The sequence below is a fragment of the Acanthopagrus latus genome, chromosome 22 (genome assembly GCF_904848185.1).
Source record: "Acanthopagrus latus isolate v.2019 chromosome 22, fAcaLat1.1, whole genome shotgun sequence".
Lineage (NCBI taxonomy): Eukaryota > Metazoa > Chordata > Actinopteri > Spariformes > Sparidae > Acanthopagrus > Acanthopagrus latus.
Genome location: NC_051060.1, coordinates 15947035 through 15969618, shown reverse-complemented (window position 1 = coordinate 15969618; position 22584 = coordinate 15947035). Strand labels below are relative to the sequence as shown.

The following is a 22584-nucleotide window of genomic DNA, read 5'->3' as shown; positions in this document are numbered from 1 at the left end:
TGAACTGGTGAATTTGGCCTCCTCGCTTTGCAGGACACTTCACCATCACCATTTTTCTTTTCCTCCCAGTCTCCTTGGATCACTTCAGATGATGACTGCAATCCAATCACTCACGTCTACACTTGGCAGATCCGGACAGATGAATGAGGGCAGAACATACCAACGTATCAGCTGCATCTGCGAGAACATATAAGGAGTGATTTGTGTAAGCTTAAAAAAAAACAAAAACACTGGTAATACAGAGGTAAGACCTCCTGATAAATAGGAGAAAAATGGAGTGTGAGTTGTGGAAATTCTTCCAAGGAATAGATCTTATGGACACCAGGGCCTGTCTTGTGTCATTTGATCCATACTGCCCTCTAGTGGAGTGACCCAAGACTCATTTACAGCCACGGAGAGGTAATAGTCAGCTCTGACCTCTACATTGTACAATACAATACATGAAATTGCACACTTCAAAATTTTGATGACTGAACTCAACCTTTTCAGACTGTGGGGCAGTCTCAAGCGTGTATATTCCGCATTCTGTACAGGGAGCAACATCCCCGATTCGAGTGAGGAAAAACCTGCCAGAAATCTCTGAACAGTAGAAGAAAAAAGGATGGAGGAACCCTCAGGGAGAGCCACAGAGGAGGATCCCTCTCCCAGGACGGCCAGACATGCAGTAGATGTCGGGTGTACAGAACTGAACAAAACTATTTTCTTGTCAGTAACCTCTTTTTCCTTTGAAGTATCTGTAATCTAATTACATCTTTTATCCTGTAATTTTAGCAGAATACAATGAACACTTTTTGGTATCCCAGTGAAGCAATGTGCTCCGTTTCTCCCCAAGCATGGCATTACTGTATATTATGATAGTCTGAATCTGTGATATTTCCTGAGATGGTTATTGTACAGTGACATAAACAAGATTAAAGAAGATTGTTTGCTGATGATGATCGTGCATTTATTCACTAAAGATCAAAATTCCACTACGATTTAACGGTTTCCAAAAAAAAATATGGGTTGGGGGCGCAAAAGTTTTTTTCTTCTGGGCATGCCAGAAAAAGTTGGAGGAAAAAAATGGTCCCCCGAAGACAAATATGTGGATTAAGGCTGTGACAGAGAAGAAACTACAGCGTGGTGTATTGATTATAATCAGGGTACAAGTGTGTTTGTTTACTGTCGGATAAGAACCATTTCTAGTTCTCGTCTTATTGGATGAAGTAGGTCTCATTAGTGTGTGGTATACGTCCAAGAACATTTCTATATGCCAGCATAAGAAAAGCACAGGTGTAATTATTACTAATACTGACGGCTGAAATCCATGTATTATTCCTGCAACACTTTCGGGGGTATTCCTGGTATTGTGCATGATGTCATGACTTGCTGGAAATACAAGAGAGCAATCATTATTAGCTACAACTGTGCTTTCCTAACAACAAGTCAAACTGCCTGCTGTGAAAGAGATACTGAGGGGTTAAAACCTGTCCTGCACAATGAGCTTAGCCCAGTATCATGAAACAGACCCCCCGCCTCCTCCCCCATGAACCTACTAACAGGTCATAAGACCTCGCTTCACACTCAGCCCCCACCCACTGTGTGGGAGCCGTCAGCCAAGTCCGACAGAATCTGGGATACAAACCAGTATGGCAAGTAAACTACTCTATTTTGTCCAGCTCATGGAAACCTGTTGAGTGTTTGGTGAATCGAGTAATTTCCTCGTGGCTTTACTCTGCGCTGAGATCTTTTGAAGCGACTCAAGATCGACATAAATTTCGTCATTATGGCCTCTCCTCCAGTCTTGGTTAATAATGATCTGTCGTGGATTTATGCTGACTTCAGCGTAAACCTCCTTACGCAAGCAAGAATAAAGTTCTCACAAATAAAGCTCTTTCTTGCTTCATTTTCACCGCTTTCGCAGCTTTTAATCTGACCAAAGCATTGCAACATTCCCAGGCCTTAAAATCACGAGGCAAATAAAAGTCATCCAGAAACACTTTATCTTTTTCTTTGTGCCGTTTAACACACTTTTTGTCAACTATAAATATAAAACAGTAAATGTCCTTTGGTCCTTGTAAATCCCATAGTGTGCCGTGCATCCAGCAGCCACCTTTACCACCCGTTACCTAAAACATCCAGTCCTGACCCACATGCAACGAGCAATCCTTTTACAGTAACAAGAAAAAATCTGTCTTCCTTATCCAAAATTTCGGATTAGCGTAGCAGAGACGTCGATTCGCAATTCCTCCAAGCTGAAGCCCATTTTTGGACATGAGCAGAGGGATCAGTCATTCTTCTCTCTCTTCTCTCTGCACGCCTTCCGCTTGAGCTGAAGTGTCTTCAGCTCAGTCATGGTTGAAAAGGTCCTGTACACCCACACCATCTGTTGATGTACAACAAACATTCACATAAGTAGGTGATGAGTGCTTTTGACATGTTATCAGATGTGACAAGAATGAGGATAGTGGTAAAAGCTTACCACAATGATGACGGTATTCAGCAGAAGAGGAATAGAGTAGACCAAAGATATGAACATGCCCTTGGAATCAAAGTACTGGAAATTCGAAAAGGAACTGCAAAAAAAAAAAAAAGATGACGAGATGTTCTTTATCACAGCACTCATGAGCCTCCACACACACATCATTTCACTCATTAAAGCAACAAAATAAAATACTGCTTTAGAGTGGTCTTACTTCCAGTTCATGGCTGCCAGCTCATTTAGATATTCAGCAGTGTACACCAGGATAACTGTGGAAAGAAGTCATGTCAGAAAAATGAGGTCTTGTTCAACAAATCCAAACAAGGTCTACAGAACTTTCAGATACTGTTAACTGTGGGGTATATCTGCCTTTGCTTGTAACACACACACACACATGCACACACACACGCACACACACAACAATAAGCAGTCGTCTTTACTTTAGATGAATTAGTAGTAAATGTATCTGATTCCCAGGAGGGTCCTTGTACTATGGAGGAATTTGAAAATATAAATGACAGCTGCCAGGGCATCAGACCAACACTGACCAACCTCCATCAATTTAACGTAATAATAAATAAAAGCTATGTATGCGCAAAATCAACAGAGATGTTTTCTGATACTCCAGATCAGAGAAACACATCCAAAGCTTTTAAGAGTACTGCTCTTTAAGTAATACAGTTGTGATGCCGTACAGCCTGCTATCATCAGTTTCACCTGCTGCTCAGATGCAATCAGGATGTTAAAACACAGGCACGTCACAGAAAACTGTAGCAAGACTGTTGACTCAACACTGTAACTTACTTTTAGAAATTAAACTGTTTTGTCGCACCACATTTGCCAGTTTTGCACCATGTACAGTTAGAAAGTAAGCAATTACACCAAGTGTACTTATATTAAGTTTTACCTACCCATGAGCAGGAAGTGAAGTATCTGAGCTCTGTAATACCTGCAGGTCACCACAGTCAAACACAAACACACAGCATGAAACACCAACAGCCCGACGAGCCACGGCTCCGACCACTGCACCTACGAACAACAGAAATAAAAGCACACATTGGGAAGCCGTTTCTGTGAAATAACAACTGAACCGAAATGTTACAGGCGGCGTGGCTAGATAAATACAATCGATCCGTGACGGCTAACTCAAGAGCTAGCTAGCTCGCTAGCACCTCAATCGATGAAATGAGCCGTGACGTTCACTTACAGACATCAGAAACGTCCATATCGACGTAATTCTTAAATTGCTGAACGCATCGATGGGGATAGAGCTAATATTCTCGGCTTTCTGGTCCGTCATCCTCACAAAACCCCCTTCGTTGCTGTTTAATGTAAACAAATCGAGACCACGGACGGGAATGTACTGTCACAGTATAATGACGTAGCGATTGCGACTCGCAAAGAAGTTGGGAAACCCCTCTTCCGGTCACAACTTCGTCTTAGTTTTATTTATTTGTTTGTTTGTTTGTTTGTTTGTTTATTCATTTATTCATTCTTATGATTTATATTTACTTATCTATTATTTATATTTGCTTATTTATTTCCTTTTTTTCAATAACTTCAAACAATTCATATAAGTTCAAACTACTGGTCCACCCTCAGCACAGCCAAACATCAGCAAAACAAATAACAGCAAAACACAGTTCAGATGTCTTCTGATTAAAATGAGTCCATTTGAAATATCTAAATAGTCTAATTGTTAATGTTTTCTTTTGCCAATTTCTGTTTTTTAAGATCAAAACGTTCAATGAAAGTCAATTATGATTTCAAGTATGTTATTTTAATAAATTGAAAGGAGGGCAATCTTTCAAGCCATTACATTTTATGGAGGCAATAGTCTGATAAAATAATATTTAAATTAATTGTATGTTGTTGTACTGTAATTGCATTTCATCTTGTATTATAATGTACACGTTCACTGTCTTACCTTTTTATGTTTCCTGTTATATTATTTGTATGTATCTACCATCCACACTGTAGTTATGGTAAGCTAGAAATGTGTTTTAATGTGTGGAAGACACTTTGTTATTATTGTATTTGTTGTTATATTGTCAAGGAATGACAGAGGACGTTCTTTTACCCATGAAACCTATTTTCAAAAAATCAGAATAACGAGTGACAATGTTTTGGTGCACAGTTTATTAACATTTTATCACAAACCAACTTATGAACATGTCTTGCAAAACCTTTAAAACTGGACAACCCACATGACCAATGTCAGTGACTTGCTTGGGACTAAAATTCAGAAGTCACACCATAATGTTTCAATCTGAGAATCCTCTTAAACTTGGAGAATTCTCTTAATATCTGCAGTCCAGCTGCTCCACTTGGAGCGGAGGTGGTGTGTTGGTTTCTTCCTGACTGTGTGTGTCCACAACCTTCCAGCACTGATCAACTCATCTTTTGAAGGTACTTATTTTCAATCACTTCCTTATTCCCTCTATCCTTCCTGGAACAGAAATCTGCCCTGATTCACTTTATCACACATTATCCTTCTGCAAACATGCAAAAAAACCCCAAAAAAAACAAATGCTCCAAATGAAAACATGCACAACACGTTTTTTATGTTCAAACTAGGGGTTAGGGCTAGTTTGGTGCAAGAGCAGTAAGTAATTGAGGGTGAACAGGTTCATATGTAAAAAAGTTTCACTAATTTTATGATCCTAAGCAAATATATCTCTGCAAAACTGGGTCGTAATCTTGGGATTTTAAGACCGACAACATTCATAGGAAAATTTGTTGGAAAAACACAGGTGAGTGAAAAGTTTTGATTAATCTGCTGATCATTTTCACAGATAATCGTTTTGTCTTTCTGTCGTTAAAGTGTCAAAAAATTGTGAAAAATGCTCATCGAAATTTCCCAGATTTCAAATGGACATCTTCAAAATGCTTCCTTTGTCCAACCAACAGTCCAGAACCCACAAACTCTTCATTACCAGCAAATATTTCACATTTGTGCTTGAAAAAACAACTTAAATGATTAATCAATTATCAAAATAAATGACAATTCATTTTCATTAATGGTATAAGTAACACCTGTGCCTTTAAAAATGTCTACTGTGTAAAAGGCTGATTTGCCTACAGAAAAAATAAAGAGCACATTTCCATTATAATTAATGGTAACAAATACAAAATTGTAATTTAAAATACACACACTTTATAAACACATTACAAATCTTTGGTCAGTGTCCATGGGTTTACTGGTATGTACAGTACAGTTTGGAAAGAAACTGCAGGAGGCGCATGTGGCTCAGCTTAGGACGTGTTTCTGCCCGTGTGAAAGTCGGGGACGAAGGTCGCGGCCACTGTGATCGGAGTCGAGTAGCCGAGGGCAAAATTGTACAGACCGAGCATCAGACACTTCCAGGTGGCGCGAAGCGCTTTACCAACATTCTGAAAGATAAACACACAGATGAATTAATCATTAATTCTGTAGAGTTTAACACTGGTGCCATAAAGGTACATCAATATTAGAGCCTGGCCTTTTAATGAACATAATGCTGGATCAGATGCTTTGGGTGGTTAAGAATTACAATTCCCTTAAAGGTTTACTGTTTTACTTCCCAGATGTCACTGTTAAACTGTAAAATATCCTGCCTGTGTCAATCCAGTGATGGATAACCACATCTGAGGAATTACCACAACAAAATATGCATATACTGTGTAAATATTTATATCAGCCAACATGTAGATATCTTTTTTTTTTTTTTTAAACTCCACATATCGATATCAGCATTAGTCCAGATAATCCAGTATCGGTCAGGCTCTAATTAATGTGGATCATGGTTGATTAACACATTGTGTTCTGTACACCAAGTGTGATTGCTTCCCTCCCACACAATCATGCCCTAATTATTTGTATTCCCACATTTTTCCGATTCAGAATTGGGTTAAAAAAATATGGGATTTAAGAACTGACACAGGACATGAAAACAGGCAGAAGCCGTTTGAAAGAAAACCCGCACATGAGATGTTTGAGAACAATAGCACCACAGGAGGAGAGCTACAGTCTCCCTTCATCCCTGAAAATGGTCCCTGGACGCCCCGTGAACTCTATTGTCTCCTGTCCTCTTTGAACAGGAAAAGGGCTGACCGGCTGAAGCGGATACAGGAAGTCAGAAGTTTGAAAAAAAAATAGAGCAAAAACAATCCTGCATCCTCACTGTAGTGTGTAAAAATGACTCATTAGTTGGATTTATTAATAATAACATATCTAAAGTTAGTGGACCTTCATTAATGATTGATCTAACTGTGAGCTTTCTCCCTTCAGTTATTAATAACAGCCTGTCAGTGTTTTATAGATTTATGTAGGCCATGAGAAACTGATAAGTCTGTTACTGCTCAGTATACAAAAAGCATACCAGGTCACTGATTAATTTATAATCTGAGAAACTGTTGGAAGTTATGAGTATGTTGATTACACAATCAGTTTTCTTATAAATCACTGATAAATTATTCAAACAGTAAAAATACCTGTGATTCTTCCCATACTGCACTGCAGGTGTTTTTAATGAACAAACAGACAATTAATGTTGTGCACAAGGTATCATCACAAGGCTGATTTGTATGTAGGATTAATTTCATTGTTTTTATTCAACTGATTAGTGATCAGCAGAACTCATTTTGTTTTCAATATGTTAGAATAATCTGAATGATGCTGACAGATTGGTGTCATATTAAGTTCACATTTCAACTCACCCCAAACTACAAACTTCAAACTACAAGGAAAGACAAAGAAAAGAAGACACTGTGTTTGCAGGGAGGAAACATTTCAAGCAAAATGTTAAACTGCACTTGCACTTTGATTTGTTTTTCTCATATTTTACTATCACAGCCAAGTGATAAGAGTCTGTTATTGGTCATTCTGAACAAGTGTGTCAGGCCGCTGATGAGTGTTGAAGTTTGTTGTTGTTGTTTGAGGTCATTTACTTATCAGCCACACGTGAGTAGGGGCTATTAAAGCAATTGGGCTGGTCAACAGGCCACTCATGTTGTCAAAGGGACTTGTCTGATCTCATCATCTCTACAGACTGTGATGTATGAACAGAAATGAAATGTTCAGCCAGTTATAAAATTATAATTGCAAACCAGCTGAGACTGAAGTTAGTCGACAGCATGTTTCGACCCCAGCACTGTTTCAAAGGATGTTCTTCTATGTCCTCCAGAGAGGAGACAACTGATTTGTGTAGATTACAAATGTATATTTAGAACACTTTGATTGAGGCTGATAAATGCCATGTTGAAACAGTTGTGGTCCACATTCTGACAACAACATGATATAAGACTGTATATTGAGTTGGAATTGTGTTAATATTGAGGTATTTGATATTTTTGCTATGTGAAATTTCTAAACAAATACTAATACACTTTAAAGTAAAGCCTGAAATATTTTTAAAAAAGAAAAAAAAAAAGACACCAACCTTCTTTACTTTCTTGTACTGCTCCTTCTTCCTTTTCTTCTTCTCTGCTTTTGCCTCATCATCAACCAGTGGCTCGTACCTCTCTGGCAGAAACGCAAAATGGATTTCTCTGTGGCAGTTCTCAGTTTGTCTGCTGTCGTCGGGTCTGGAGTGATGCGGACTCTCCTGCTGATCCACGCTGTCCACGTGCCGCTGGTAGTTAGAAGCTCGTATGTTCAGAGTCTCGGCTGCTGCTGAATTTCTGTCAAACAGCATTGATGAAAAAGATTTAGGCTTCATGTTGCCCGCTTGCTGCAGTTCTAGAGGATATAACAAAAAGTACCACTTTCCCCTCAGACGGTCAGGTATGTTGTCAACAGTGGTTATTGTGCCTGAGTGGAAGTGCATTCCAGTGGACCGCCTTGTGTGCAGGATTTGGCACAGAGCCCTTAAAGGTGCAAATTCTTTCCCCTCACAAGTCTCTGGGTTTAATGCAGGTTCAGACCAAAATGACTTCAATGAGTACAGCTGAGGAAAACATCAGGATTATAGGTTTACTGTGTCCTGTCACACAGTGGTATCCAACAAGCAGAACTTGATTCATGGCTCCAAGTAGATTTGACACAATTACTCGACTGAAAGAATGGCTCCAGCTTCTTAAATGTGAGGATTTTCTGCTTTTCTTGGTCTTCTGTTTTGGTAAATGTAGAGCTTTCTGATTTGAACTGCTGGCTCGACAAAAAGAAGACGTCACTTTAAGGTTGTGGAAAACTTTGATGAACATTTTTGAAAATGTTTTGATTCCATACAGTCTCAAGAGTAATCGAGTAAAGCTTAGAACAGTCGACAGATTAATTGACAATAAAATTATCTTTACATGCAGCCCTAGTGGAAAAACTCTGCTCTACAAACCCAAAAAACACCAACACATTTGTCTCTTAAATTATTTGGTTTAATGAACATTAAATATTTCTTACAATGGCATCATTAATTCTGACAATGTGCCTGTTTTACAGCCAATGCTTATTTTGACAATGGATATAAACATTTCCCCTCCCTGTACAGGACCCATCTAAGTAAAAACTCTCACAGCATTTAATCGGTGCATGGATGCAGTACAAAACATGGAAAACACATTCAATAAACAGTTGCTATTGCTTTTGAACACAGACAAGTAATCCTTCTCAAAACTGAAGTCCATTTAAAGGCTAAAGAGAGCATGTGGGATCACTTCTTTCAAAATCTTCCCCTTAAAACAGGAATGAACATACGACCCCAACGTCCTGAAGGGTCCTAGCGCTTTCTAGTGGTCTCATTACCTCAACCGATGCTACATTACCAGCTAGCAAAACACTACTCGTCCTCCTCTTGCGTTCTTTGTGCATTGTTTTGACCGCGGTCTGGATCTTTCAGTCGCAGGATGCGGATGAGTTTGCTCACTGGAAGAGAGCTGGAAGAAAAAAAAAAGAAGAAGACAAATAACAAAGTTGACGATGGGACCTTTGAGGTTGGGAGGCCTCTGTTCGTTCTCAGGGAAACTAAGCAGCATATCAAAATCACATGGCCTTTACCCTTGAATAGATTACTTCGTCACAGCTCATTTGCTAAGTCAATAAATCACATCTGGGTGGTCTAATTGCTTTGATACAAGTACATAAACAAAGACATGTTTCATCAGTAATTACCTCATGCTCTGTGGGGTGAGGAAGATGAACTGTCTGTAGCGCTGACCAGCAGCCACCTTCAGCATCATGTCCATTGATATCCTCCTGTTCACCATGTCCTAAATGGACAGAACATAACCTCATGTTATCTTTTGAGAAATAAGGCAAAGCACAGTGAGTTTTTTTCAAATATCAAGGCAGTAAGCACTCATATCCAGATGAACTCGCAGCACAGCTCTTATTACCATGTAAACATCAAACTCATCAAGGCAGCGGAAAGGCGCCTCGGTGATGGCCCAAAGAGAGAGAACAAAGCAAACGGTGGAGAAGGAGCGCTCGCCTCCGGACAAGGAGCGCATGTCACTCAAGTCAGCCTTGTTTCCTTGGCCCGGCTGCACCTACGGAGGAGTGAATGCTAGATCAGGTTTGTACAGGAATTCTTGAGATGCTGCAGAGCCAACTGCCTCCTCTCACAGCTCATGTTTCAAGTTGAGTTGAACTGAACTCTGAGTATGTGTAATGAAAACATAATTCATGTGACCCAGAGTTCACAGGCATTACAGTAAACAGCACTTCAATAGACATCTACAGAGTGTGAAGTGCTGTCTGATATATGAATCCAACAGTCTTCTTACTGAGATGGAGAGGGTCTCGTTCTTGTGGTCGAAGGTCATACTTCCAGTGTAGCCTCTCTGAGCAAGCATGCTGTCGAAGTAGTATTTACAGCGGGCCGAGAGGAACCTAAGACACCAAGAGATGCAGAGAGAGCGATCAAAGAAAATATGAAATCACGATAAATGTAATAACAGGAGTCAAATTTGTTTCAAACCGAATTAAAGAATTTATAACTTCACATTTTTGTATACAGGCCACCTGCTGTACAACAGCTTACCTCCTGAGCTCAGCGTAAACCTGAAGTCTGTGGTTCATGACGTTGTCCAGACTCCTAATGAAGCTGTTGAGGTTCTTCATTTTCTGTGCCATGTTCTTGTAGCTCTCCAGAGCCTCGTGATACTGCCTGGATGGGAAAATATAACGTCGAGTGGGAGGAAGGATTTTTGGTAAGAATTCATCAACCGATGTGTACCAGTGTGTCCAGTTACATGACAAGAAGTACGTGTGGCACTGCATTGTGATGTGATACAAAGGGTCTCAGTAGCGTACCTCACAACCTCCTCGCGGTCACCCTGTTGTTCCTGCTGGGTCGTGATCTTAACCTTGAGACGGTTGATCTCACTGTCAAGACTCCTGGCTGTCCGTCGAACCTCCAGACGCTCTGGAGAGATTTTCTTTGCCTTGGCTACAGATGTCTGAACCGCAGGGTGAAACAAACAGACAAAACAAAAGTAAAACTACAATTTGCACAAACTATAACAATCATTTAATAGTAAAAAAAACTGAAAAAATCAAACCCAAAGGTTACAAAAGAAAGTTGAATGCTGTACACACAAATGACTTTATTCATTACTGTATTCGGTCAGGATACCTGAAGTTCCTGCTCCTTTCTTTCCAGGTTAGCTTCGAGGGTCTGTATGTTGCAGAGATGGGCACTGCGTTTCTCTTCGTAGTGTTTCTTGTGATGCTTGCACCTCATCACCTCCTGATCGGTCTTGCTCAGATCTTCCTGTAGCAGAAGAACAGAGAGTTTGGAGTTAGAGGATTATATTCACCCAGTAGTCTGGGGATGGTGAACTTCATGGTCGGCCCCTGGAGCACTCTGGCTTGACGAATATCCAAGTTGTATCGAAACACTAACATTATTACTGACTGAAATTGCAAGTGTTACATTTTTGTAAGGTGACTTTTTTTTGTTGTTTTTTTGGTGGCCTTGCAGCTATGTGATGTGTGTATAATTACTCCTCTCCAGCCTCTCAACTTTTTTGGCACAATTCATGTTTTTGCTCAGCTGGTTGATAATTGGTCATATGCTCTATGACCTTAAATGTAACCCTAAGCTGAGCCTTTTAGCTGCTTGGGCTGCTGATCTAAATTTTGTTTAATCCCTTTCCCAAAGAATCCCTACCTTCTTTGAGTCTGCCTCCTCTGCGATGGTGTTGATCAGCTCTTTGTGCTGTTTGTATTCCTTCTCGGCAGCATCATAGGCAGCCTTGTGCTCCGCCATCTGAGCTCGTGCCTCTTCGTACTCAACGCGCTTGGATGAGATCTTCGAAACAATCTCCTGCAGATCTTCCTCCTGTGGTAGAGTGGCGACAGCGGCATGTCACGTGGAGTGTCTGTTCTTACTGATATCAGACGTGTTGCTGGGCCTTTAATCTAGTCAAAATTCCATCTTTCTATCTATGCAGAGCTACTGAGACCTGTATAATTTGAGTACATCACATCAGATTTTTGTACTGCACTGATGGGTTCTGTACAAACCAGGGGTCTGAGGTCCTCTGACTGTGGCTCCTCCACATTATTTAGGTCTGTCAGCTCCAGCTGCAGCTTTGTGGCCTTATCCTAGAACAAATACACAAACTTGATAAGCAATGTCATAATCATACCAAATCATCATCACTATGACAATATTCAGGCAGCTAACAAAATATTATGGCAAAGTATATTCAGGATATAGAGAGGGGGAGGACTTTTATTTTAACATTACAAAACTGATTTCAAATACGAGTTCAGGTACTTATCATTTCACGATATCGTCTGAGGTAAAAGCATTACTTTGCATGTCTTTTGCTCCATGTGGGTTCTTCTCAGCAGCAATTCGTTCTGTTTGATGCCTTCATCCAATTTTTTCATCTGTTGACGGAAGCGATTCGCCTGAGCTTCTTGGTTCTCCATCTCCCTCTGCAGATGTCTGAGAGAAACGAGAGTAACCAGGTCATTAACAAAGTCTGAGACACCTAAATTGTCTTGAGGCGCACATGGTAACCAGATGTATCCAGTGAAGTTCTTACCAACCCTGCTAAGGGCCACATGAGGAAATCTCTCCACCAGTTAATAAACTAAACAAAACTGGTGTTATTGATTACACCTCACACTTTAGAGGACTCTGTCTTCTACATCTGTAGAGTGTTGCATTAAGTTCCTACTAATGCAAACCAAACAGTTTCATGTTAAAAGCATTTAACTGGTGAAACACAAGTTAACTTTTATTGTGAAGCAGTCACAGGAAATGCAACGTGTGTCAGTCTACTGTTGTGGGGTCTGTTGTTGGACTAAGCATAAAAAAACCAACAAAAAAACCCAACAAGTTAAGTATTCATGCATGCCCAAAAACCATGTAACACCAGTACTAACAACTACTGTGGCAAGCCTATTCTCACTGAATATCCGCACATATACACACCTGATCTCCTCCTCAACATCTCCTGAGAGGCAGTTGGCTCTGGTCTGCTCAGCGGTGTAAGTGCGGTTAGTGAAGATCTGATCTCCCTCCTTGGAGAAGGCCTGGGAACAGTTCTGAGGAGGGTTTCTGCCTTGCATCACTCTTCGAGCATCTGTACGATTCTACACAGCCACAGAAAATAAAAAATTAATCTCATGTTAATGCACCAAAGTTTCTGGAAATGTTGTTTTATTGTTATATGACTGAACTGTGAAACTTGATACAGTGAAACAGATACAAATTGATACAGTCCTAACAGTATACTATATAACATCATACATAAAAGGTATATGTTATCAGTCCTTACCTTAATGAGTAGAATGCTCTCTATGCCCTTTTGATCAATGAGGCAGTTGGCCACCACTGGGTCCTCAATTTCTAGAGCTTGAAGCACGGAGGGGTACTCTGGGTGATTCACAGCCCTGACGAAGACAAAACAAACTAAGACCATTAATGATACAAAAATGATAAATGATACAAAGTCATAAGTAATACAAAAAGAATCTGTAAACATTTGTATTAAAAGTCTTGACCCCACTTGTGCCAAACTTGAATTAATGTCAATAAACATGCACTCCTTATAGTAAAGTCATAGCAGGAAAAATGCACCTTAAACATCAAGCTGGTTGATGCTTTTGTTTTCTGCAGAGGAGGAAACTTCCAATGCAATGTACTACTAAGACAAGCTTCTAAAAAACGTTTTGGTGAATACAGTGCATGTCCTCACCTCTTTCTTGTGTCATGGACACTTGTGAGAAAACTGCTGGTGATGATGGCGGGTCTGCGGCCGCGTGGCAACACTCGGGTCATGAGCCCCTGCAGCACCCTCTCATCCTCATGGTTATCACAGGTAAAGGCTTGCAGCTGGCCTTTAAGACAGGACTCTACAGCCAGGGCCATCTCTGGGTCTTTCAGGCTTATATGGAAACCTATAAGAAGGGAAATGAAAAGAGAGGTCATGTAAGTCGTGCATTTTTGTTGTGCTGTTGGTGGGAGTGAAATGAAAAAGAAAGCAACCTTTTTCTTGCTATTAACCTAGGTATAATATTGCTCAGCTCTCAATGGAGGGAAAAACACATCTTTTTTTTTTTTTTTTTTTTTTTTTTTATTTAGAAAGATTATTTACAAACGACAATGCCACAGTCAGTTACAAACAGCCTCAAGCACATGTATGTATACAATGACATTATCATATAAATAGTCACAGATTACCTGCATATATTTCTATGTAGCTCTTTCAGATGTTTTTAACATTTTGTGTAACATTGTTAAGAACTATTAACAAAAAGGGACAAGGGAGGCTTTCACATTGGAGAGGCATAGAAAACAAAATGCCAGTGTGGCAATATAACAAAATAAATAGGTTCAGGTTAAAAAAAAAAATAAAGAAAGTTTCTTCAGTAATTTAGGAGAAGTCCATTCTTATAGGTTTGATATACTCAGTCCATTTGCTCCAGATTATGTAAAATCTATCTTTCTGGACTTTAAGGGAATATGACAGCCGCTCCATTACATAAATTTCATAAATCATGTCTATCCATTCATCTATAGTGGGTAGATGGGGTTTCAGCCAGTTTCTTGTAATAAGTTTTTTGCTTCCAGCTAGGAGAATTTGGACCAACTTTTTATCGTTATTTCTCCATCCGTCAAATTGAATGTCTCCCATATAAATTGCATCAATTGTAAAAGGGATATTGACTCCAAATACATTGTTAATATGTTTGTGGATTTCCTGCCAATAAGGAACAATGACTGGACAATTCCAGAAAACATGGAAATGATTGGCATTGTCCGTCCCACATTGTCTCCAGCAGCTGGAACCCCCTCCCCCATATCTTTTTTGTAAAGGTGTAATAAAAAACCTAATTACATTCTTCCAACAGAATTCACGCCAAATAGTCGAGCAGGATGAAGTCCACTGCATGAGACACATTCTTTTCCAAGCATCCTCTGTTATAGTCAAATTGCCCTCTCTTTCCCACTTTTCTTTTATATACCAGGTATTTCCTGATTTGTGATTAAGTATAGCTTTATATAGTTTAGAGATAATCTTAGTACAGGGAGATTCTGATGCCAACAAAAGAATTTTCAAAATTTCTGTTTCTATTTTACCTAAATTTGGTCTCAGATTCTGGTTAAAGTAATTTCTAACTTGAAGATATCTATAGAAATCCTTTTGTTCAAGATTGTATCTTTTCTTTAGGTACTCAAAACTATGGAATGTCCCCTCCTTCGTAAATGAGAAATAATTTGTTAAACCTTTGGCAGCCCATTTTTTAAATTTACCATCAGATCTGTTTGGAATGAATTCGGTGTCATAAGCACACCATCGCAGTAGTTTAATTGAATCATTTAAATTACAAGTTTTCGCAGTTTCCTGCCAAGTTCTCAATAGTATGTTTAACCAAGGGTTGCCTATGTTCAGCTGTTTATTTAACAGTTCATTATCTGCAATAGTAGCTTCAATAGGTATCCCTTCTAGTAGCTCAATTTCAACTTCCTTCCAACGTGCAGAATAAGCTGGGGTACATAAGCAAACCAGAGGCCTCAGCTGTGCTGCTAAGTAATACTCTCTTAAGGAGGGGAGACCCATACCCCCACTCTCTTTGCTTAGTTGTAAGGTCTTAAACTTAATCCTGGGTTTTTTCCCCTGCCATAAATACCTGGATATCATCACATCCCATTCTATGAATTGCCTTGTTGGTATTGATACTGGAAGATTCTGGAAAAGATAAAGCAATCTCGGCAATATATTCATTTTAATGGACTCCACCCTGGAGCCTAGACTCAAGAAGGGGATAACATTCCAACGCGAAATGTCAGATTTCAACTGGGAATTTAGGGGGTTATAATTCGAATCAAATAATTTTGTGATATCCTTTGTTAAGTTTACCCCTAAGTATCTAATTGATTCAGCATCCCATTTCATTTTGTATTTGCTTCTGATGTGATTAGGTGGGTTATAGTTGAAGGTGATTACCTGTGTTTTTTGTATATTAAGTTTATATCCTGAATACAACCCATATTGTTCTAGCAGGTTCATAAGCTTTGGAAGTGACTGTGTAGGTTGTGATAAATATATCAATACATCATCCGCAAATAAGGCCAATTTATTTTCTCCTGATGGCATATTTATCCCTTTAATGTCTGTATTTTGTCTGATCCATTGGGCCAAGGGCTCAATAAATAGAGAGAAGAGGAGAGGTGAGGCGCAACAGCCTTGTCTCGTTCCTCTTTCAAGGATGAATGGATTAGATAAGTGACCATTAATTTTTATTTTTGCAGAAGGTTTATCATATAGGGCTTCAAATACTTCAATAATAGATTTATGAAAGCCAAATTTTTCTAGAACTTTATACAAAAAAGACCACCTGACTGAATCGAAAGCCTTTTCGGCATCTAGACTAATAATAGCTGTTTCTATTCCTTGTTCGATAATCCGATCTATTATGTGCAAAGTTCTCCTAATATTATCCTGTGTTTGTCTTTGTTTTACAAAGCCAGTTTGGTCCAAGTGGATTAGTTCTGGTAATATATTTTCAATTCTTTTGGACAGGACAGTTGTAAATAATTTATAATCTATATTCAGTATACTGATCGGTCGGTAATTGCTGCACTCCAACTTGTCTTTTCCATCCTTTGGTAACACAGAAATAATAGCATGTTTCCATGAGGCCGGGATCTCTTTCTTCTTCAACACCCAATTAAAAGTTCTCAATAGGACACATCTTATTACATTTGCACCTTATGATACTGCCAGGGCACTGTGTGTGGTAACTTTAAGTGCATCTTTCATCAAATTATGTATAACTGTATAATTCAAAAGGCTGAGAAAAGAGTCAAGGCCTAAATGCCATAAACATTTCCACTTATGCACAACTGGAAGTCTTACCCAGGGGCCCTCGAGGTTTGTGCTTAAACTGGCCCCTTTTGTGAGCTTCCTCGATGGCGTTGACGAGTGCAGGCACATGCTCTCCAAAACGCCGCAGGCGATTGGACCGACTGCTCTCCATAGTTTGTAGGTTCCTTCTGTTGGCGTCAATGCTCCTCTGGAGCATTTCCTGTTCTCTCCTGAAGACAGAAGAAGTGTGTTTCATTTTAATGGACACTGAGTGTGCATGTTTGAGTCAAGATAGAAGTTTGGTCAAGTTTCAACTTTTCAACTGTTTCTGTTTCCCTACCTCATCTTCCCTTGTTCCTCCTTGGCACGGCTGCAGGCGTGCTGATACTGGTCAGTCTGCTGGCCCAGAGTGGAGATGTGGTGTCTTAGGGTTTCCAGCTCAGCCTGTATCTGTCCCACACGCTCCATCCTGGCCTGGCTCTCTACTCCGGTCGTCTGACTGATGCTAGAAGGGTAAATGGAGGACCAAAAGCACAGGGGGCATCAAAGGTCAGAGGTCACTGGTTCATTTAATAGTCATTTTACAACACCAGGGTTGTAGAGCGAAATGTGATATTTATGCTGCAGATTTTTTCTTTTTTGAACACGAGGCCATACCTCAGCTTGAGATCATTTATCCTTGAGGAGAGCTGGACTTTGTCCTTTTCCAGGTCCCTCAGGTTAGCCTTGCATCTGTGGACAGTAACCTAGTTTGCACATGTAATTGAAGAATGTAAACACTCTCATGTATACACTGCTTTTTACTCTAGTGGACATCTTCAATAAAACATTTATTGAGTCAAGTTCATCTGGACAACATTCAGTTTTCATACCGCTTTTCAAGAGTAAAATTCAACCACTTTGAGTATTTTCCAAGGGACCTAAACCAAAAACCTCTAAACACTCAAAGACTTTATCATCACATCTAAATCATTACTGTACAAAGTTTAAAGAATTCTTTTACACCTACCGCTATTAATCTGTATTGTCACTTTGTTTATATAACCAGCTGTTATATTAACTTTAACTGTATTTTTCGATAATGATTGTGTAATTCTTGATCATTTCAACACCAAAAGACAAACTAATATGATGGCAGAATCATTTCATTAAAGTACTGAGTAATCTTTAGTTTACACAAGTGGATATGTACATTAAACACCAGATTGTGTTAAAAATCAGGCATTTCTTTGAAGGAGTAAATTCAAATTCACGCATATTCCTCACTGTGCAAAGATAACTTTTGAACTTTAGCATCCATAAACTTTTAAGACTTTTATAAACCCTGCACACTGTACAAAATAAAACATGTTAGTACCTTGAATATGAATTTTGAACTGCTGGTTGAAACGTCTTAGTATGCCCTCAATCTAATCCTTGGCTGATAGTTGCAAGCCAGAGTCACTTCCATTACTTATATGAAAGTGACTGAACAATACTGTACAGAACTGTTGGCCATACAGCATTTTCTGAACACTGACCTCACTGGACTTAAATGTGGCATTTCGCTTCTGGACCTCGGCCTTTAGCACAGAACATCTGGACTGGAGCTCCGAGAGTTGCTGCGTGACCCCGTCCACCTGTTCCTGGCTCTGCTTTTGCTTCCTCTCAGCCTCCTCCACCTTATTCTGCATCATTACATGAAAACCGATTAGGGACTTAAAGGTTAGAGGACGGACAACAGCAGAAATGTGTTTAGAGATATATGTGTTTGAAACTCTTGACTCACCTTCCACTCTTCCACCTTCTCATCAAATTTCTCTGTAGAACGTCTGTCTGACTGCAGCTTCTCCTTCATTGGCTCTGACTCTTTCTCCACCTCAGCCACCTGCAATGTTTAGGTGACAGTCATTAATAGACAGAAAAGAAGAAGATCTATTATTTATGGTTTAATTTCAATGCACTAATACTGTTACATAGTGACATGGGCAAGTGGGTCAGGATGTCCATATTGGAAGCTCACCAAAGCCCAAGCCATTTGTTTCTGCAGCTCCTCCAGTTTTGTGTGCATTTCATCAAGTGAAGCCAAGCTCTTGTAACGGTCCTCTTTCTCGAGGTACTTCCTCTTCAGGTCTTTCAAGCTCTATAACAGTCATGTAATATGTGTCACATGTAAAACACAACACAAAAGCAGGAGTAGTTATGCTAGTCAATTAAATATGCTACCAACAATGAAGCCTTAACATTTCTGAATCAGTATATCAAAGTCCTAATCCTGCATTATCCTACAATATCAAATATACAAGTTCTGAGCACAGCACTGACATGATATAGTGAACTTGTTAACACACACATCCAGCAGTGAGGGTACTTCCACTGCTTAATGCTCCACAATATTCACCAGCTAGTCACTGGAGGTTCATCGCAACAAGCAACCCATTTCATATTGTTTTCAAGTTGCTATTAGACAGATTTTGAATAGTAAATTATCACTTATGACCTGCTTAAATATGAAATATCATTCTTACTTCACTATGTTGTTCAACTTTATCCTCTGTGAGATGTTTGGTGGTTTTGATGTAAACAAAGTCCTCTCTCATCTGGTCCAGTTGCGTAGCTTTCATAAAAAACTGGAAGGAAGAGGACATGAACATCTACATCAGCCATAGTTCACAAAAACAACATAAAAAACATTCTCATTTAAAAAAATCCATTCATATTTAACAACCTTGTATTTGTCCCCTTCTCCTTTGGAGTGTAGGAAGTATTTGCTCATCTCTTGAGTGAGGACTGACACAGGATTGTTGACCTTTGGAAGAAAACCAGTTACTGACTTTCTTTCACCAAAACAGTATCACAGCTTCAACATACAGGATCGTATGATTTTGGTGAAACAGCATTGTACTACATAAGAATTGCACAGTACATACCTGTATATTAAAATTGTCCAAGATGGACAGGAGTTCTTCTTTTTTGCTTGACACAAGTTGACCTGTAAGAGAAGAAAAACATTATTTATACAAGCAGCTAAGGGAAGTGGTCATTTCTGTGCTAATATTTCAATACTTTGTTTTATTCATTTTCATTTTCACTTTTGCTCATAACCTTTTCTTGGTCATTGTGACTTGTGACTATGGACACAATTATCATAGTTATTTTTCTTTCAATTTGCCAATATCCTAGAACTCAAGGTTAATGGAAACAAAGAGTTTTTTAGTTTGACTACTGAAATATGATACACCTGTGTAGTTACTCTAATGAAAAGCCTTTAGGGAAAAATAAGCCATAAATTTTCAACATCTTTACCGGATTTGCTTTTGAGTTTGTAGGTTCTCAGCCCCTCGCGTGTGATTCTCAGGTCTACTGTGATGGCTGTACCATACACGTCTGGTTTGTAAGCGTCCCTTCCTTTGTTCCGCAGGGTGATCGACACATCAGCTGAGCTGTTAAAACAGAGTAACAAACATTAAATCTATTGCGAACTAAGTGTTGCAACCTTTAATAGAAATAACATATGCACATCACACATACATATTTTTAAGGGTGTCAGGTGGGGGTCAAAAGAGCCAGGTGAGGTCAAAGAATTCTGCTTAAAGGCGACAACAAACTGTCTCCAAAAGAGTGCAACAAGAACGTATGTACATTGCATGATATGGTGCAAGGTTTACCTTTCTCCTTCCTTCACAAAACCCTTGAGAGATGAGCCTCTGTTTGTAGCCTGTGCATTCCCACCTAAGGCAACTATGAGAGCTGTAAGAACAGCACTCTTTCCACCTGTCGCACAAGCAGAGTGTACACAGGAGAAATGTTTACACAAAGTCATACACAAAAGAACACAGACACAATAGAACAGATGGTATTCCAGAAAGAAGATTAAGAATGTAACAGGCACAAAAACTAATGACTGGATAATTAAAGACACCTGAATTTTTTTTGATGGCCAAAGAGCAGCACATATACAACACATAGTATGATGAAGGACATACCACATAAAGGCTAAATCTACTACCACAAATTACAAACCACAAATCTTATTGTGGATCTGTGGGAGTTGATGAAATCAGAATCAAACTGTGGGTAATGACTGATTACTTAATCTATCAGTGTCAGCTCAATCTAACAAAAAGAATATTATTCACCTGATGGAAGTACCATCAGGCATCAGTACAAACCTGCTTTAGTTTTGACATCGAAATGCTCTAAAGCACTACAATAACAAAAATATTTCAGATAAACTGAACTTCATGATAAACAAAAACTAAAAAAATATATATATACAAACAATCACTTTTCCATATTGCAACAGCAGTTTGTTTTTAAATTCTTGATTTAATCATTTTAATAGCAACATTCAAAATGTGGTTGCAAATGTTACCAAATATAATTGTGTATTATCTCATGATTAAATAGAGTGGCATGCATTTCACTAAAATTGATGAGTGACAGCTATAAACTGAAATGCAGCAGATCTTTACACTTAAATAGTAACTTCACAACGTAAACATAATACTCTCATCTGGAATCCCTCACTGGTGAAGTTTTTACACTCACTTCCATTGTTGCCGACAACAAAGTTGACATTGGACCCAAAAGTGAATGGGCCAAGGAGAGAGTGGCACATGAAGTTCTTCAGTGTGATGCTCTCCACAATCCCAGCATCACTCACCACCTCACCAGCACTGGGCACCTAAACACAGGTTATTTGTCACTCCCAAATATGTGATGCAAAAGTAATTTATATCTACCATGATCACTTCTGTCTAACAATCTCTGAGAATCAACTAGGAGCAAGAGATATAACTTCTATGTAGTAATATAAACCACAACGTGTTTTACAGTACGGCAGTGACAGTACGCACCTGTTCACTCCGCAGATGATCTTCCTGGTCACTTTCATGATCATTTGCATCTTCCTCCTCCTCCACAGGTTTGGCCCGTTTGTGGGGCTTGTCCCCGGCAGAGCTGCTTTTCCTTTTGGACATGTTGGTCACTTAACTCCGCAGGTGGGGAGAAAGGAAACTGAAAGTGAGTACACACCACAGCCCCTAGCATATAGTCAAGCTGTTACTTGAACTTACTAGAACCGCGACTCTAGTTCTCCGGTAAAAACAGTTAGCTATCGGCACTGTTGTTGGCTTATTTGTAGATCGCGGAATGTTTTTCAGACTTTCAGAATAGCGGCAACAAACGTGAACGTTGACAACAGTTAGCAAGTCACATCAGGTTAGCCACGATACAAAACTAGCTTAGCTGCCTAACTCCGCTATATGCTAAACAGAATCACGTTCAGAACAAACAAGCTATACGTGAGCGGGGTATGTTGTGCCTAGTTTAGCTTCGTTATACGAAAATGTAAGGACTCATATGACAGGTTATGGAGTGACTGCACTGCTTACCTAGTTACCAACAACTGTACACAGAGCCGGACCACCGGACCTTTTACCGAATTCGCGCCCGATATTCTCCAGGAAATCTCGCGTGAATACACGGGATGTGCCCTTTGTTAACAGCCTCAGACAGCTGATGTCTCATGTGATCAAGAGCCACGGACCTCTACAAAAGCCATCACTGGAATCAAACACTGCTTGTCGAACAAATAACCAAACTTAAATAACAATTTATTTGCCGTGAATTATTATAATGAATTGTAAATCCAAGGTAACAAGAAAGTCATACTTGAGTAAAACTTTACTTTTTTCCCTTAGTAAGAGTGAAAGACACACATCGCATGTAAAATGTACATAACTATCAAAAGTAATTTCTGGCATAGCAGTACAGTAAAGTCAGTAAATTACACTTACATGTATGTAAAAAACTGTGTACAACTGGTTAGATATTCAGCATTTTGGGATTTTTGGGATGACGTAATTACAGTGCACACCAGAAGCTGCTTCTTTTTG

General features: G+C 39.4%; 3 protein-coding genes and 1 long non-coding RNA gene across 7 annotated transcripts in view; 1 reads left to right on the top strand and 3 right to left on the bottom strand.

Moving 5' to 3' along the window:
- Window positions 1-2166, top strand: part of LOC119013095 — a 39826-nt gene extending 37660 nt beyond the window's left edge. The window contains exons 2-3 of one of the 2 annotated variants that reach the window (XR_005072690.1): window positions 70-399; window positions 534-2166. This is a non-coding gene — a long non-coding RNA (uncharacterized LOC119013095). Of the gene's footprint in view, window positions 1-69 lie in introns of both variants that reach the window. The other variant, XR_005072689.1, reaches the window with a different exon arrangement.
- tmem18 (transmembrane protein 18) lies at window positions 1962-3866 on the bottom strand. Its single transcript, XM_037087455.1, has 5 exons — window positions 3669-3866; window positions 3373-3490; window positions 2676-2730; window positions 2462-2555; window positions 1962-2365 (listed from the first exon to the last, which is right to left on the bottom strand). Exons 1-5 carry the CDS (start codon window positions 3759-3761, stop codon window positions 2267-2269), a joined length of 459 nt encoding a protein of 152 aa, XP_036943350.1. The 5' UTR covers window positions 3762-3866; the 3' UTR covers window positions 1962-2266.
- Window positions 3867-5224: 1358 nt separating this feature from the next.
- On the bottom strand, window positions 5225-8553 carry LOC119012075 (uncharacterized protein C1orf115-like). 2 transcript variants are annotated; one of them, XM_037085549.1, is made up of 3 exons: window positions 7882-8512; window positions 7160-7179; window positions 5716-5854 (listed from the first exon to the last, which is right to left on the bottom strand). In XM_037085549.1, the coding sequence occupies exons 1-3, from the start codon at window positions 8266-8268 to the stop codon at window positions 5815-5817; spliced, it is 447 nt and encodes a 148-aa protein (XP_036941444.1). In that variant the 5' UTR covers window positions 8269-8512; the 3' UTR covers window positions 5716-5814. The 2 variants fall into 2 exon arrangements, with proteins under 2 accessions (XP_036941443.1, XP_036941444.1); XM_037085548.1 differs by lacking the exon at window positions 7160-7179 and having other exon boundaries at window positions 5225-5854; window positions 7882-8553.
- Window positions 8554-8790: 237 nt separating this feature from the next.
- si:dkey-119f1.1 (uncharacterized protein LOC557127 homolog) lies at window positions 8791-22219 on the bottom strand. 2 transcript variants are annotated; one of them, XM_037085543.1, is made up of 27 exons: window positions 22081-22219; window positions 21544-21674; window positions 21236-21371; window positions 20353-20458; window positions 19991-20127; window positions 19615-19676; window positions 19413-19493; window positions 19213-19314; window positions 18708-18827; window positions 18474-18572; window positions 18226-18372; window positions 17363-17451; window positions 17046-17210; window positions 16757-16935; window positions 13592-13793; window positions 13172-13286; window positions 12826-12986; window positions 12198-12333; window positions 11904-11984; window positions 11548-11718; window positions 11011-11148; window positions 10689-10834; window positions 10417-10542; window positions 10160-10265; window positions 9770-9922; window positions 9546-9643; window positions 8791-9310 (listed from the first exon to the last, which is right to left on the bottom strand). In XM_037085543.1, exons 2-27 carry the CDS (start codon window positions 21664-21666, stop codon window positions 9214-9216), a joined length of 3276 nt encoding a protein of 1091 aa, XP_036941438.1. In that variant the 5' UTR covers window positions 21667-21674; window positions 22081-22219; the 3' UTR covers window positions 8791-9213. The 2 variants fall into 2 exon arrangements, with proteins under 2 accessions (XP_036941438.1, XP_036941437.1); XM_037085542.1 differs by having other exon boundaries at window positions 21544-21679; window positions 22081-22207.
- Window positions 22220-22584: the final 365 nt, after the last annotated feature.

Bases quoted from the DNA above. Each gene is read 5' to 3' on its own strand.
- LOC119012075 (XM_037085548.1), bottom strand. From the start codon at position 8,268: ATGCACTTCCACTCAGGCACAATAACCACTGTTGACAACATACCTGAC. The intron at 5,855-7,881 runs GTTGGTGTCTTT...TTTATCTTTCAG, and splicing joins AGTACAAGAAAGTAAAGAAG to AATGTTGGTAAAGCGCTTCG.
- si:dkey-119f1.1 (XM_037085543.1), bottom strand. From the start codon at position 21,666: ATGTCCAAAAGGAAAAGCAGCTCTGCCGGGGACAAGCCCCACAAACGG. The intron at 18,828-19,212 runs GTAAGAATGATA...TGACTGTTATAG, and splicing joins AAGTTGAACAACATAGTGAA to AGCTTGAAAGACCTGAAGAG. The intron at 10,266-10,416 runs GTAAGCTGTTGT...TTGGTGTCTTAG, and splicing joins GTTTACGCTGAGCTCAGGAG to GTTCCTCTCGGCCCGCTGTA.
- tmem18 (XM_037087455.1), bottom strand. From the start codon at position 3,761: ATGACGGACCAGAAAGCCGAGAATATTAGCTCTATCCCCATCGATGCG. The intron at 2,731-3,372 runs GTAGGTAAAACT...TTCTTTCCACAG, and splicing joins ACTTCACTTCCTGCTCATGG to TTATCCTGGTGTACACTGCT. The intron at 2,556-2,675 runs GTAAGACCACTC...TTTTTTTTGCAG, and splicing joins CTGGCAGCCATGAACTGGAA to TTCCTTTTCGAATTTCCAGT.